Source organism: Bison bison, unplaced genomic scaffold, assembly GCF_000754665.1.
Source record: "Bison bison bison isolate TAMUID 2011002044 unplaced genomic scaffold, Bison_UMD1.0 scf7180017864218, whole genome shotgun sequence".
Taxonomy (NCBI): Eukaryota; Metazoa; Chordata; class Mammalia; order Artiodactyla; family Bovidae; genus Bison; species Bison bison.
Window position 1 is genome coordinate 1,509,115 of NW_011494790.1, and position 14,625 is coordinate 1,523,739.

Consider the following 14,625-nt stretch of genomic DNA (forward strand, 5'->3'; position numbering starts at 1 on the left):
AATAAAATATATTTAAAATTTTTTGTGAAGTAACGTGATGTATGTTTAAATTCTTTTGCATTTAAATTTAATCTTATATTAATATTGTATGGTTTGTTTCATTTAGATTAAAAATTTTTTTATTTTATTTTTGGCTTGCTGAATCTTTGTTGCTGCATGGGCTTTTTTCTAGTTGAGGTGAGCTGGGGCTGCTCTGTAGTTGGAGTAGGCGGGCTTCTCACTGAAGGTGGCTTCTCTTGTTGCGGAGCAGAGGCTCTGGGGCACACAGGCTTCGGTAGTTGCAGCTCCCAGGCTCCAGAGCACAGGCTCAATAGTTGTGGAGCAAGGAACACAAATAGTGTTCCTTGGCATGGGGGATCTTCCCGGATCAGGGATCAAACCCATGTCTCCTGCATTGGCAGGCAGATTCTTTACCACTAAGCCACCAGGGAAGCCCTGTTTTGTTTAGATGTGACTTAACTATCTATGTTCATCTTTTACATTTTAGCTTTTTTATTTGAAATTTAGTTATGTTCCTATACAGAGCAAATTTTTAAATTTTGTATTTTAACCTAACCAGGGATGCTTTACTTCAAAAGAATTTTTATAGTCATATGTTTATTTGTTGAATTGATATATCTTTTTACTTTATGCCCTCTCTTTTGTACATTTTTTGGAAGGTTAACATTAAGTTTTAATTTCTCTATGCAAAGATATAGGTACATATATCTTTGTCTAATTATTTATCAAAGTAGTTAACTTTTCCTTTTCCTTGATGGTAAAGAATTTAGTGTTTTGACTTTTTCTTACTTCCTCTCCTTTCCAAGTCTTTATTTTTTAATATGAAATTATAAATCATGTAATTTTATTTTTAAGTAGTTTCAATTCTTCAAATCTTTTCCCTCTTTGGAATAGCATGGTTTATACTATGGAAACTACCACAGGAAGTGAGAGTGACAGTGACTTGAGTGGCGTTTTACTAAAGTAATGATAGTGGAAGGGAAAGAACAAGCTTCAGACACTCTTTTTTGGATCTCTTGAGTAAGAGTGTTTTTAAACATCTTCCAGCATTTAGAATATGCCCTCCAATGTTTTTCTCAGTGAAACCTCAGGACTGGAGTGGAGTTTTTCTTTTGGTTCATGGTTATTTTAAAGATGAATAGGATTTTTTTTTTAAGCTTACTTGATATTTTATTCTTTAAAAATGAAATCCTGTTGTTGTTGTTTTTAAACTGGTTTTTTATTAACATATAGTTGATTTACAATGTTGTGTTAATATCTTCCATACACTAGAGTGACTCAGTTATACACATACATACAGTCTTTTTTATATTCTTTTCCATTATGGTTTATCCCAGGATGTTGAATATAGTTCCCTGTGCTGTGCAGTAGGACCTGTTTATACGTTCCGTATGTAATAGCTTGCGTCTACTAACCCCAGATTCCCAGTGCATTTCCCTCCTCTCTCCCTCCCGCTTGGGAACCACAAGCCTGTTCTCTGTGTCTGAGTCTATTTCTGTTTGTAGATAGGTTTATTTGTACCATATTTTAGATTCCATGTGTAAATGGTATCATATGGTATTTGTCTTTCTCTTTCGAATCCTGTTACTATTGATCAAGGTAAGGTGTCCAAAGGCATCACTCCTTGTGCTGTTGAGAAGTACTTCATTTGGGGGTACCTGGTTTTCCCTGTGTAATCCCCTGCCTAGATTACCTGATTTTGTCATTTAACATTTGTGAAGTCTTTCGTAGACACAAAATAATATGGGGGTCATGTTGTTTATAATTTTTTGTAACTTACATAAAATGAAAACTCATTTTCCATACTCTGGGTAAGAAATAGAAGAGTGAGACTGTCTGTGAAGCCAGTGTTATGGCAAGTTTGTTCTATGCTGGGGTAACCCACTGTACCAGTTTTTTTGTTTTCATTTCTTGATTTTCTTTCTTGTGTTTTTATATTTTTAAAATCACATACATGTGTGTATCTCTAAACAGTATATTTTAACTTTTTATGAATTGTATCATGTATGTTCTAACTTGGTTCTTTTGCTTCCTGTTTTGAGATAGATCTATAGTGATGAGCCTAATGGTGTGACTGTAATGATTCACTTACTCATTTGCCACTTTGTTTGATGTTCAAATAATGCAACTCTGAACATTCTTGTGCATGACTCCTAGAGCAAATGTGTAAGACCGTATGCCCTAGTATACGTTTCTGCCTAGAAACAGTTCCAGGTCATAGCTATATGCACATATCCATATTCAGTATTACTGGATAGTAGCGGTTTCCCTAAGTGATTGTATCAACTTGCATTGCTGTCAGCACTGTGCAAGTTAGTGTTTTATCGCTTTGACAGTACATGGTATGTCACACTTAATATTTTGCTGATTGATGGGGTAAAATTGTACCTTGTTTTGGTTATAATTTGTATTTTCTTAATTACTAGTTACATATCTTTATATATTTTATAGTCGGGTTTATTGTCAACCATTGTATCTTGTGTGAAATATTTGTTCATGTGTTCTGTCCATTTTTCTCTTGACTTTTTAAAAAAATATCATTCCCTTGTTAAGCATATCTATTGAAAACAATCTTCTCCCAGTATGTAACTTTTATGTTTTAACTTTTTTGAGACAGCTTTTGGTACATAATAGTTGTTAACTTTAGTGTAGTTATTAGTCTTTTTCTAGACTTTTTCTAATCTAATGCCATAAAAATCTTCTGACCTCTTGTAAAACCTGACTTTTCTCATATAAATCCTGGAATTAATTTCTGTATTTTGTATGGAGGAGAGGTTTGGTGTCTCACCACAAAAGACTGAGTAGTCCCTTTTTAAAAAAAAAAAATTTTCTGTATTGTCTATTTTGCTTTCTTCCTTTAAATGGGACAGTTTTTGAAATACTTCAGTTGTATTGTTAATAGTTTTAAAGGCTGTGGAAGGTGATTTAATCATCTTTCTTTACCCCTGCTTCCTAGGTTAGTGACTTTGGAAAACAGCCCATGTATTACACCAGAGTTGCTTCGTATATTTCAGAATATGTCACCACTTCTAGGTAAGTTTTAAAGCATAAAATTACTACTGTTCTACAGGCAGCTGTAAATTATACCTTCCATTTTTAATAAACCCTTGATTTTAAGAAATAAGTTGGGTAGTATTTTAATAGTTTCTGAATTTTTTTCCTACAGTATAACTTTTTAGAACTATTTCTGTGTATTAAAGAGCAAACACTAAATTTACTTAATTGAAAAAGTCATTTCATGCTATCAGTTGTTCATAAATGAGCTCTATACATACTTCTGATTTAGCTAAGGAACCACCAAAATAAAGATTATTACATATTAGAAAAGAACTTATTGTTCGTTGAGGTATTATTTATGTATGGGCTTGAAATAAGGAAGCTTAATTTTCTTTTTTAAAAGTTCTTTATTCATTCAGGTCAGGGTTAGTTGTTGGGTCTTAGATGCACACACAGGGGCTCCACTGTGTGATTTTCATCGCGTCTTCGGGATCTTTTGTTGTGGCACATGGACTCTCTAGTTGTGGCGCGTAGGCTTAGTTGCCCTGAGACCTGTGGGATCTTAGTTCCCTGACCAGGGACTGAACTCTTTGCCTCTGCATTGCAAGGTGGATTCTTAACCACTGGGCCACCAGGGAAGTCCCTGGAAGCTTAATGTTTTGAAGCAACACTTTTGACATGTGACATCAGAGAACTAGACACTGTGCTAGGGTTAGGCTCTTGAGTCTCTGTTAGCTACCATGGATGATAGGTAGTTTGATTCCTTTCTGAACGTGAACATGTATTCTGATGATACTTAACCATAGAAAGCCAATGCTTGTCTGCTACATATTGGCTACCATTCACAAGTATGTGATATCTTAAATTTACAAAAAATACTGTCTAGAGAAGTTATTTTGTGTGTAATTTTTACCAGTGCAGATTCACATTTAACTTGTATAGACTATTTAAGAGTTGTATATAGTGCTATTTACTGGCCTTTTGATTCTTTTTCAGTCTGCCGACTACTGCTATTTAAAAACATTGTTTATTTACAAAATGTAAAAACTGTTTATGTTTATTCCATTCAGAGTTCCCAATCTTTAATACTTACCCACGGAGCGTCTTTTAACTCCTTTCTTTTCGGGAATATACTGCATTGTAAGACATTTAATAGCATCCTCACAACCCACTGGATGCTAGTTTTCACAGCCAGAGTTTCCAGACATGGCCACATGTCCCCTAGAGGGCAAAATTGCCCATGGTTGAGAACATTTGAATTAAATTATTCACAGTCTGAAAATAAATGCAGGTCTATTGCATGGTCATCTCCTCTTGATACTTGGACCAGACAATAACTATTTTTTAATCAGAGTTTTACTAGGAACTCATAGATAACAATGAGCAGTGTTCAATATACTTTAAGATAAATTGATTAATTTTAGGGGTATTTTTTTACTATTACTATGTAGTATTTGTTTAAGATAGCATTCCTTAGTATAAGCTGTACTTGGCATGATGGAGGCATGGAAAACAGTATAAAGTGACCTAATTGCTCTTTGCTTGTATACATTAATCTAGAAATAGCTTTTAAAGTATCTGTGAGAAGAGATGGGAACTGTGGTTTTCAAAATCAAATCTTTTTTAAATATTGTTTTCTTCTTCATAGACGTTGGTAAAATTTTAGATGGCAGTGATTTAGAAATTGTATTTGGTGACATACCCAGAATGTAATCATTCTGAATTTTTACTAAAGTGTAGACCCTTCTGCTATATTTATCACGGAGGTTGCCAAGTAGTTTTCTGTTCATTGCTTGTCTGTTAAACAGTGTGTCCAAGTTCAGACTTTACTGGACTTGCTCCTTAAGGAGAAAAGGACAGTGTGAAGTTTTCATAAGGATGACTTTATCCAATATAATTGTCTATTCTTTTATCCTGACATTTTGTCTTCTGTTGTGAAATGGCTTCCCTGGTGGCTCAGATAGTAAAGAATCTGGCTGCAATGCAGGAGACCCGGGTTCGATTACTGGGCCCGTAGATCCCTGGAAAAGGCATTGGCAAACCCCTCCAGTGTTCTTGCCCATGGACTGAGGAGCCTGGCAGGCTATAGTCCATGGGCTTGCCAAGAGCCCACGACTGAGATACTAACACTTTCGTATATTTAGGTGACAGCCTTTGTTATTTCTGTCTTTGATTAGCATGGTAACGAGTTGGTTAGTCTCTGTCCCCTCTACATTCTCATTTTAACTGATATGTTAAATCCTAGAATATACAAAATAATTCCTTTGAAACGTTTTGAATTTGGGTTATGTTTTTCATCTACTGGGGAAATATACGGGTGGGTTCAGTTCAGTTGCTTCGTCATGTCCAACTCTTTGCGACCCCATGGACTGTAGCAAACTAGGCTTCTCAGTCTATCACCGACTCCCAGAGCTTGCTTAAACTCATGTCCAAGGAGTAAGTGATGCCATCCAACCATCTCATCCTCTGTTGTCCCCTTCTTCTCCTGCCTTCAATCTTTCCCAGCATCAGGATCTTTCCCAATGAGTCAGTTCTTAACAGACAAACCAAGTATTGTAGTTTCAGCTTTAGCATCAGTCCTTCCAATGTATATTCAGGACTGATTTCCTTTAAGATTGACTGGTTGGATCTCCTTGCAGTCCAAGGGACTCTCAAGAGTCTTCTCCAGCACCACAGTTCAAAAGCATCAATTCTTTGGCGTTCAGCTTTCTTTATAGTCCAACTCTTAACATCTATACATGAGTACTGGAAAAACCGTAGCTTTGACTAGATGGATCTTTGTTGGCAAAGATACATCTCTGCTTTTTAATATGTTCTCTAGGTTGGTCATAGCTTTTCTTCCAAGGAGCAACCGTCTTTTATGGGTCATTCTCATCTAAATAGAATACCTTCTCACTTTGCTAGGATATGAGTTAGATAAGAACCCAGAGCCTACACTTTTGCCAGGAAACATTTTTTAGTCTGTCCTATTGGAAGTGCATATGATTTCTAAAATAGTAGCAATACAAAATGAAAAGTTTTAGATATAGATGATATTTTGGAATCATGTTTTGATTTGTATAATTAATACATATAATCTATATTCTGTTCTATCATTATTGTTTGTGATAAGACATGTAAAATAGCACTGCATATACATTTGATCATACTCAATTTTAACAAAATGGTTTTTTGCTTTGCACTTTGAAAGGAATACCTAAAAGCAATATTATTTTCCTATACTATTCTGGTAATAATACTTTTAAGAACATTTTCTATGTGTAGGTTTTTCACGGGGGAGTGGATTTGAATAACAAAGCCCAAGAGTTGGGAATTATAATTTTCAAAGTATAACAGGCACTCTTTTAAGTAGGGTTACATGTTCAATGCCAGCACAGTAGACACTCAGTAAATGCTTATTGAATGAACCCATTTAAGCAGATGTCATAATATGATGATAAAATGATTCAGTTGCATGCAGTTTGTCATGCTGGTACTAGAAATTTAATTTGAAATGAAAGGTTGGATTATGTAATTATTTTCTGAAAGGAAAGAAAAGGGAGCTTAGTATTTTCTAAGTTGTTTTAAGTAATGGGAGGTATATGGAAAGCTTTAAGTTACAGGTTAATGCCAGTTTTTATATAGATATTGATATACTAGCAGTCAGAATAGCATTCAGAAAAGATTTATAAAGAAGGGCATGTAGCTTAGCTTTAAATGAATTGCTTCATTTAAACTGATTTGGAACAATTAATTAATTTGTTCTTTATTATTATTATTTTGGCAGAACTAAGTTCAGAAAGTGTCAGAACCTGCTTTAAGATCATCAATGGTTATATCTTTTTATCATCAACTGAATTTTTACAGGTATGTTGTAGCTTTTGCATTGTTAGAATTTATATAGTTATTATTTGATTGTTTCCTCTTTGAAATCAGAAATCTTATTTTCAAGCTTTTTCAAAGTATAAAAGATTGACTTATTACTTTGATTGGGGGGATCATCATAAGCACTGCCCACTGCAAAGGTGATGCAGTTCCATGAATTACATTATTTAACACAAAATATGCTCTACATATAAATATATCCTTACATTACTACAAAAATCAGAATAGGAGTAAATTGTATTTTTATTTCTTAAACTTTTCCTACAGAGTTTTAATTGAAATTTTATATACTGAGAGCTCTAGTATCTAATATTCAAATAGATTGAGTCCCAAATTCAATATTACGCCTTTTTTGATATTGCAGATATATTCATATGTATAATTTGACTTTTCATTGCATTTCAGACCTATGCAGTAGGTCTATGTCAGTCCTTTTGTGAACTACTAAAGGAAATTACTACAGATGGTCAAGTTCAAGTGCTGAAGGTACTGTCATCTTTCTGATGAATATTGTTGTAAGTTTTCCGTCTGTATTTTGTGAGATTGGACCTTCAATTGGCTTTGGATGATTGACAAGAAAGGGAAGAGTAATTCTGGACAGAGTATTTTCTTTTAGCAGTATTAAATTGGTGTTAATACTTCTGGACTAGAGATCAGAAATCTGATTGTGCATATAAATCACCTGAAGATGTTGTTAAAATGCACATTTCACATTTCTAACAAAGTGTCTGCTGATGAGTCCCCAAAGTCTCCCCCGCCCCTATCTTGAGACTTCACCTTGTATAATAAGGGTTTAAAAACTTATAAATTACCCAAAGGGTGGTGACGTCTGATACTTCTCACCTGTCCAGTTTGTTCACCTGCTTTTGGGACACAGTATCCCACTATAATTTGGCACTTTTAATTTGGATTGCCTATTGAATTTAGAGTACCAAGCTCGTATGAATTGTGAATAACAAAGAACCAGTGTTGCATCATTGCATTGTATACCTGAAGCCGATATAGTGTAATATGTCAGTTATATCCCCATTTAAAAAAAAAAACTTGATAGGCTATGAGTTTATTTTTATGCATTATATCTTTATGGAATCACTATATCTCTATATATTGTATATAGTTTGTATAATTAAGAACAGGCTCGAGTTATCTATACATCTACATATTAAAGATATAAATTGTATCAAATGTATATACTTAGATATAAATATTTTAAATATATGTTAATATATCTTTACATGTATATATGTGGTTCCTATACACTTACTTTGTATGGAACTTTCTGAGAAGGTGTTCTTGTTAAAAGCATCTATTTTTTGTTTCTAATTTCTTAGCTATGTTTTAAGTCAGATATGAGAGCTGATTAGGTGAAGTGTTATTATAACATAGCCAAGTAGCATTTTTTGTGTGTGAAAGTCCTGGCTTTAGATCCTAAAAGCTATTTGATTTCCTCCCAGTGAAATGAAAATGTGCTTTCCCAAAAAGGTTCGTTGTTAGAAATGCATTAACCACAGTAATCAAAGCAGCAATCCATAGTATATTTCGGGAAACTAAGTGGGTATTAGTTTGTATAGATAGTAAAGTCTTCTTTCATATTAACCAACCACTGGAACATATTCAAGCATCACACTGTTTAATGTTCTGTTCTTCAGACATTTATTATACACTTATATGCTCGTATAATGCTGCAGATATCTGTGTTAATATGCATGTTAATTTGATTTTCAAATGGCTGCATTTAGTATCGCTGCTGATTATTCAGTTTCACCATGTGGGTCAGTCCAGTTCAGTCACTCAGTCATGTCCAACTCTTTGTGACCCCATGGACTGCAGCACGCCAGGCCTCCCTGTCCATCACTAACTCCTGGAGCTTACTCAGACTTGGGTCCATCGAGTCGGTGATGCCATCCAACCATCTCATCCTCTGCCGTCCCCTTCTCCTCCAGCCTTAAATCTTTCCCAGCATCAGGGTCTTTCCCAATGAGTCAGTTCTTCTCATCAGGTGGCCAGAGTATTGGAGTTTCAGCTTCAGCATCAGTCCTTCCAATGAATACCCAGGACTGATCTCCTTTAGGATGAACTGGTTGGATCTCCTTGCAGTCCCAGGGACCCTCAAGAGTCTTCTCCAACACCACAGTTCAAAAGCATCAATTCTTCAGCGCTCAGCTTTCTTCATAGTCCAACTCTCACATCCATACACTACTGGAAAAACCATAGCCTTGACTAGATGAACCTTTGTTGTCAAAGTAATATCTCTGCTTTTTAATATGATGTCTAGATTGGTCATAACTTTCCTTCCATGGAGCAAGCGTCTTTTTATTTCATGTTTGCAATCACCATCTGCAGTGATTTTGGAGCCCAAAAATAAAGTCTGACACTGTTTCCACTGTTTCCCCATCTATTTCCCATGAAGTGATGGGACCAGATGCCATGATCTTCGTTTTCTGAATGTTGAGCTGTAAGCCAACTTTTTCACTGTCCTCTTTCACTTTCATCAAGAGGCTTTTTAGTTCATCTTCACTTTCTGCCATAAGGGTGGTATCATCTGCATATCTGAGGTTATTGATATTTCTCCTAGCAATCTTGACTCCAGTTTGTGCTTCATCCAGCCCAGCGTTTTTCATGACGTACTCTGCATAGAAGTTAAATAAGCAGAGTGACAATATACAGCCTTGACGTACTCCTTTCTGGATTTGGAACCAGCCTATTGTTCCATGTCCAGTTCTAACTGTTGCTTCTTGACCTGCATATAGGTTTCTCAAGAGGCAGGTCAGGGGGTCTGGTATTCCCATCTCTTTCAGAATTTTACACAGTTTGTTGTGATCCACAGAGTCAAAGGTATTGGCGTAGTCAATAAAGCAGAAATAGATGTTTTTCTGGAACTCTCTTGCTTTTTTGATGATCCAGTGGATGTTGGCAATTTGATCTCTGGTTCCTCTGCTTTTTCTAAATCCAGCTTGAACATCTAGAAGTTCAGAGTTTATGTACTGTTGAAGCCTGGCTTGGAGAATATTGAGCATTAATTTGTTAGCATGTGAGATGAGTGCGGTAGTTTGAGCATACTTTGTCATTGTCTTTCATTGGTATTGGAATGAAAACTGACCTTTTCCAGTCCTGTGGCACTGCTGAGTTTTCCGAATTTGCTGACATATTGAGTGCAGCACTTTCACAGCATCATCGTATACGATTTGAAATAGCTCAACTGGAATTCCATCACTTCCACTAGCTTTGTTCTTAGTGATGCTGCTTCCTAAGAGCCACTTGACTTTGCATTCCAGAATGTCTGGCTCTAGGTGAGTGATCACACCATTGTGATTATCTGGATCATGAAGATCTTTTTTGTATAGTTGATCTGTGTATTCTTGCTACCTCTTCTTAATATCTTCTGCTTCTGTTAGGTTCATACCATTTCTGTCCTTTATTGTGCCCGTCTTTGCATGAAAAGTTCCCTTGGTATCTCTGATTTTCTTGAAGAGATCTCTAGTCTTTCCCATTCTATTGTTTTCCTCTATTTCTTTTCACTGATCACTGAGGAAGGCATTCTTATCTCTCTTTGCTATTCTTTGGAACTCTGCTTTCAAATGGGTATATATTTCCTTTTCTCCTTTGCCTTTCACTTCTCTTCTTTTCACAGCTATTTGTAAGGCCTCCTCAGACAACCATTTTGTCTTTTTCTTGGGGATGGTCTTTATCACTGCCTCCTGTAGAATGTCATGAATCTCTGTCCATAGTTCTTCAGGCACCCTGTCTGTTAGATCTAATCCCTTCAGTCTATTTGTCACTTCCTCATATAAGTGATTTGATTTAGGTCATACCTGAATGGTCTAGTGGTTTTCCCTACTTTCTTCAATTTAAGTCTGAATTTGGCAATAAGGAGTTCATGATCTGAGCCACAGTCAGCTCCCAGTCTTGTTTTTGCTGACTGTGTAGAGCTTCTCTGTCTTCGGCTGCAAAGAATATAATCAGCCTGATTTTGGTGTTGACCATCTGGTGATGTCCACATGCAGAGTCTTCTCTTGTGTTGTTGGAAGAGGGTGTTTACTATGACCAGTGTGTTCTCTTGGCAAAACTTTATTAGCCTTTGCCCTGCTTCATTCTATACTCAGAGGCCAAATTGCCTGTTACTCCAGGTATTTCTTGACTTCCTACTTTTGCATTCCAGTCCCCTATAATGATGGAGAAGGCAATGGCACCCCACTCCAGTACTCTTGCTTGGAAAATCCCCATGGATGGAGGAGCCTGGTAGGCTGCAGTCCATGGGGTTGCTAAGATTCGGACATGACTGAGTGACTTCACTTTCACTTTTCACTTTGATGCATTGGAGAAGGAAATGGCAACTCACTCCACTGTTCTTGTCTGGAGAATCCCAGGGATGGGGTAGCCTGATGGGCTTCTGTCTATGGGGTCGCACAGAGTTGGATACGACTGAAGTGACTTAGCAGCAATAGCAGCCCCTATAATGGAAAGGACTCTTTTTGGGTGTTAGTTCTAGAAGGTCTTGTAGGTCTTCATAGAGCCATTCAATTTCAGCTTCACCTGACCGTGTGATTCAGGTGTCAGCAAACTTTTGTATAGTACATGTTTTAGGTTTTGTGGGCCATAGCGTTTTTGTCTCAAGTGTTTATTTCTATTCTTGTCGATTGAAGCAGGCATAGACTACATGTATCCAACAGAATCATGCAGTTGTTTGGATCTGGCCCAGCAGCATTGTCTGCCACCCCCTGGTGTTGATCTTCAGTGCATTCTTCTAGGCACACGTGATAGGGAAACCACAGTTTCTGCTCTTGAGCAGTCATTCTTTTGGGGTTGGAAGCTGGTAAACAGTTAGCCCATATTTACTGTGTTACATAGTTTTAGATTAGAGGTGTCTCCGATTACCTGGTGAACTTTTTTGTAAATTTGAGTACGACATAAGATGTTAGGATTTCTTTTTAAAAAGTTCCCCAGGTGATTTTCATGAACACTTTCTACTATTAGACGTTGCTATCTGTTTGCTTTATGTTCCTCTGGGAGTATAGAAGTGATCTTCCAACCCAGCATTTTGTAGAGAACATTTTTCAGAGAGAGGGAGTTGAGATGGGAGCTGAGTCTTAACTGTTTGGTAGGGTTAGGGTTGCCGATAAAACATAGTATTTCATTTGCTAAATCTGGCAATCCTAGCAGGGTGAATTAGATTAATACAGTGTTAAATACTGCAGAGAAGTGAACAAGAACAGAGGGACTATTGTGAGAATTATCTGTTGAGGGTGGGGATAATGGTGTTATTTAAAACCTTTAGTATCTGTAAATTGGAGAGGTTCATATGCCAAATTACTGAAGTGTTAAATTGTAAAGCGATGAGAAAATGATGATATCATTAAGAATGATATTTGTTTCCTAGGGCTAGCATAACAAAGTACCTCAGTCTGAGTGGTTTATAACAACAGGAACTAATCTATAGTATTTATAGTGATTATCTCTCTCACAGAGTTCTAGAAACTAGAAGTCGGAAATCAAGGTGTCGGTAGGGCTACCCTGTCTCTGAGGACTCTAGAGGAAAATCTGTTCCATGCCTTTTTCTTAGCTTCTGGTAGTTAGCAGCAATTTCTGACTTCCTTCGCTTAAATATGCATCACTCCAGTCTTTGCCTCAGTTGTCACATGACCTTCTCCTTATATCTCTGTCTTCTCTTCTTATAAGGACACCAGTCATAATGGGTTAAGTGTGTGTTACTCACTCAGTCATGTCAAACTCTTGCAACCCCACAGACTGTATTCTGCCAGAGTCCTCTGTCCGTGGGATTTCCCAGGCAAGAATACTGGAGTGGGTTGCCAGTTCCTTCTCAAGCTTCCTGATGCAGGGATCGAACCTGGGTGTCCCCCATTGCAGGCAGATTCTTTACCCTCTGAACCACCGGGGACGGGGCCTATCCTGATTACTCCATCTTAATTATACCTGCAAAGATCTTCCCGGCTCTCCTGAATTGGCAGACTGACTCCCCCAACCAAGCCACCTGGGAGGCCCCTCAGTATTCATTCTTAAATGAATTCTATCTTGTTGCTATTTAAGAATGATTCAGTTAAAGTGTCATCGTAGACTTCTGAGGGATTTCTTGCAGAAAGGCTTTTAACAAGGCTTGAAATAAAATGTTCTTTGGTTAATTCTGATTTTTCCCAGAAAGATTTTTTATCTAACCCATTACATTCTTCAGCACACTCTCTTATTTGACATTTTATGTTTGAAATCACAATGGAAACTTAAATCCAAAATCATAGTATTGTAAGCTAGGAAGTGGGCAAATATAGAATGAAAATACAGCAGAACTCTTTGGTTTTAATTTCATAGGTTCTTTGGTTTCTTTTTTAGAGTAGGGGATAAAGGGTGGGAGTATAGGCCCTTGTTCCTGAGAAGCTTGTGCTGTGACATAAGAGTAATAATCTGTGTGTGACTTGTCTTGACCCCAGATACTTGAGGCTTGTTTCCCACCATGTGTCTATCAACCTCACTTCTAATTTCAAAGTATTCTAGCCCTAAAGCTTACAAGCCAAGTAACATTTTTCCTGTTGTTTGCTAAAATGTTGTTGTGAATTTTTATTGCATTTACGCTCTTACCAAACTGATTATGTTGAGGAACTTCCATCTGTCTTATAGAATTTCAGCTTCATCTTTTGCCTCAGTGATAGTTTCTTTTCTGAAAGTAGCGATACAAGGAATGGATACTTGGAACTTAATTCTGTTTGAGAAATAACTGATTGGCAATGTGGGAGTGATAGAAATTTGAGAGAAAGTTGCCTTGTCATTTTGCTGTTGCCTTTGTAGATTTTTCAGTGTGTGATTTGTCTTTCTCTTCTTGACTGTAAGCTTTTCCATGAGCCTAAGTTTAGTAAATAATAACTGCATGTGGAATGTTATTTTCTCCTTGACCTGTGTCTTGTTTTGTACACCCAGCTCTGCTACTTACACATTCTTGAGTACATTCTGGACTTAAATTCTCATATTTATTGTAAAAGCTGTTATACTATATGATTTTAATAATATGTAATTACCATTATCTGAAATTCTTGTGTTACAGTATAATCTATAAATTCTAACTGATGAAAAACTTAGAATTTTTCTTACATTTAAACACCTACCAGAAAAAATTTAAATGGATTTTTCCTCCTGCTTTTCTGCAATATTATTAGTAAAGTAATTGTTGAAAGACAGCTTGTTCATCATACAGAATGAGATTGTGAAATTTATTTAAAAATGAGGCAAGTTTTTAGGATATGTCCTAAGAGGAATATTTTCTCTTACTATTTAAGTTATATTCTTGATGTAGTATAACTTAGCAGATGACTTAAGCAAAACTGTTACAATTAGAATATTGTCTCTGCTATCTCACAGCTGGGTGAGGTGAGCAAGTTAATCTCTAATCCTCAATTTTGATCTGTCAAATAAGGATAAAAACTTTACCTACTTCCTAGGGTTGAGGTAAGGATTGCATAACCTTATATGTATAGGCCACTTAAAACATTGCCTATCATATACTCAGCCAGTACAAGTGTTCAGATCAGATTTGATCAGACACTCAGTCGTGTCCGACTCTTTGCGACCCCATGAATCACAGCACGCCAGGCCTCCCTGTCCATCACCAACTCCCTGAGTTCACTCAAACTCACGTCCATCGAGTCAGTGATGCCATCCAGCCATCTCATCCTCTGTCGTCCCCTTCTCCTCTTGCCCCCAATCCCTCCCAGCATCAGAGTCTTTTCCAATGAGTCAACTCTTCGCATGAGGTGGCCAAAG

At 36.8% G+C, this 14,625-nt stretch overlaps 1 protein-coding gene across 1 annotated transcript in view; it reads left to right on the forward strand.

Moving 5' to 3' along the window:
* IPO11 (importin 11) overlaps positions 1 to 14,625 on the forward strand; it is a 209,483-nt gene that overhangs the window by 106,208 nt on the left and 88,650 nt on the right. Inside the window, exons 22-24 of the mRNA XM_010845507.1 lie at positions 2,957 to 3,033; positions 6,764 to 6,843; positions 7,267 to 7,347. Coding sequence (XP_010843809.1) covers positions 2,957 to 3,033; positions 6,764 to 6,843; positions 7,267 to 7,347 — 238 coding nt within the window. The remainder of the gene's footprint in view (positions 1 to 2,956; positions 3,034 to 6,763; positions 6,844 to 7,266; positions 7,348 to 14,625) is intronic.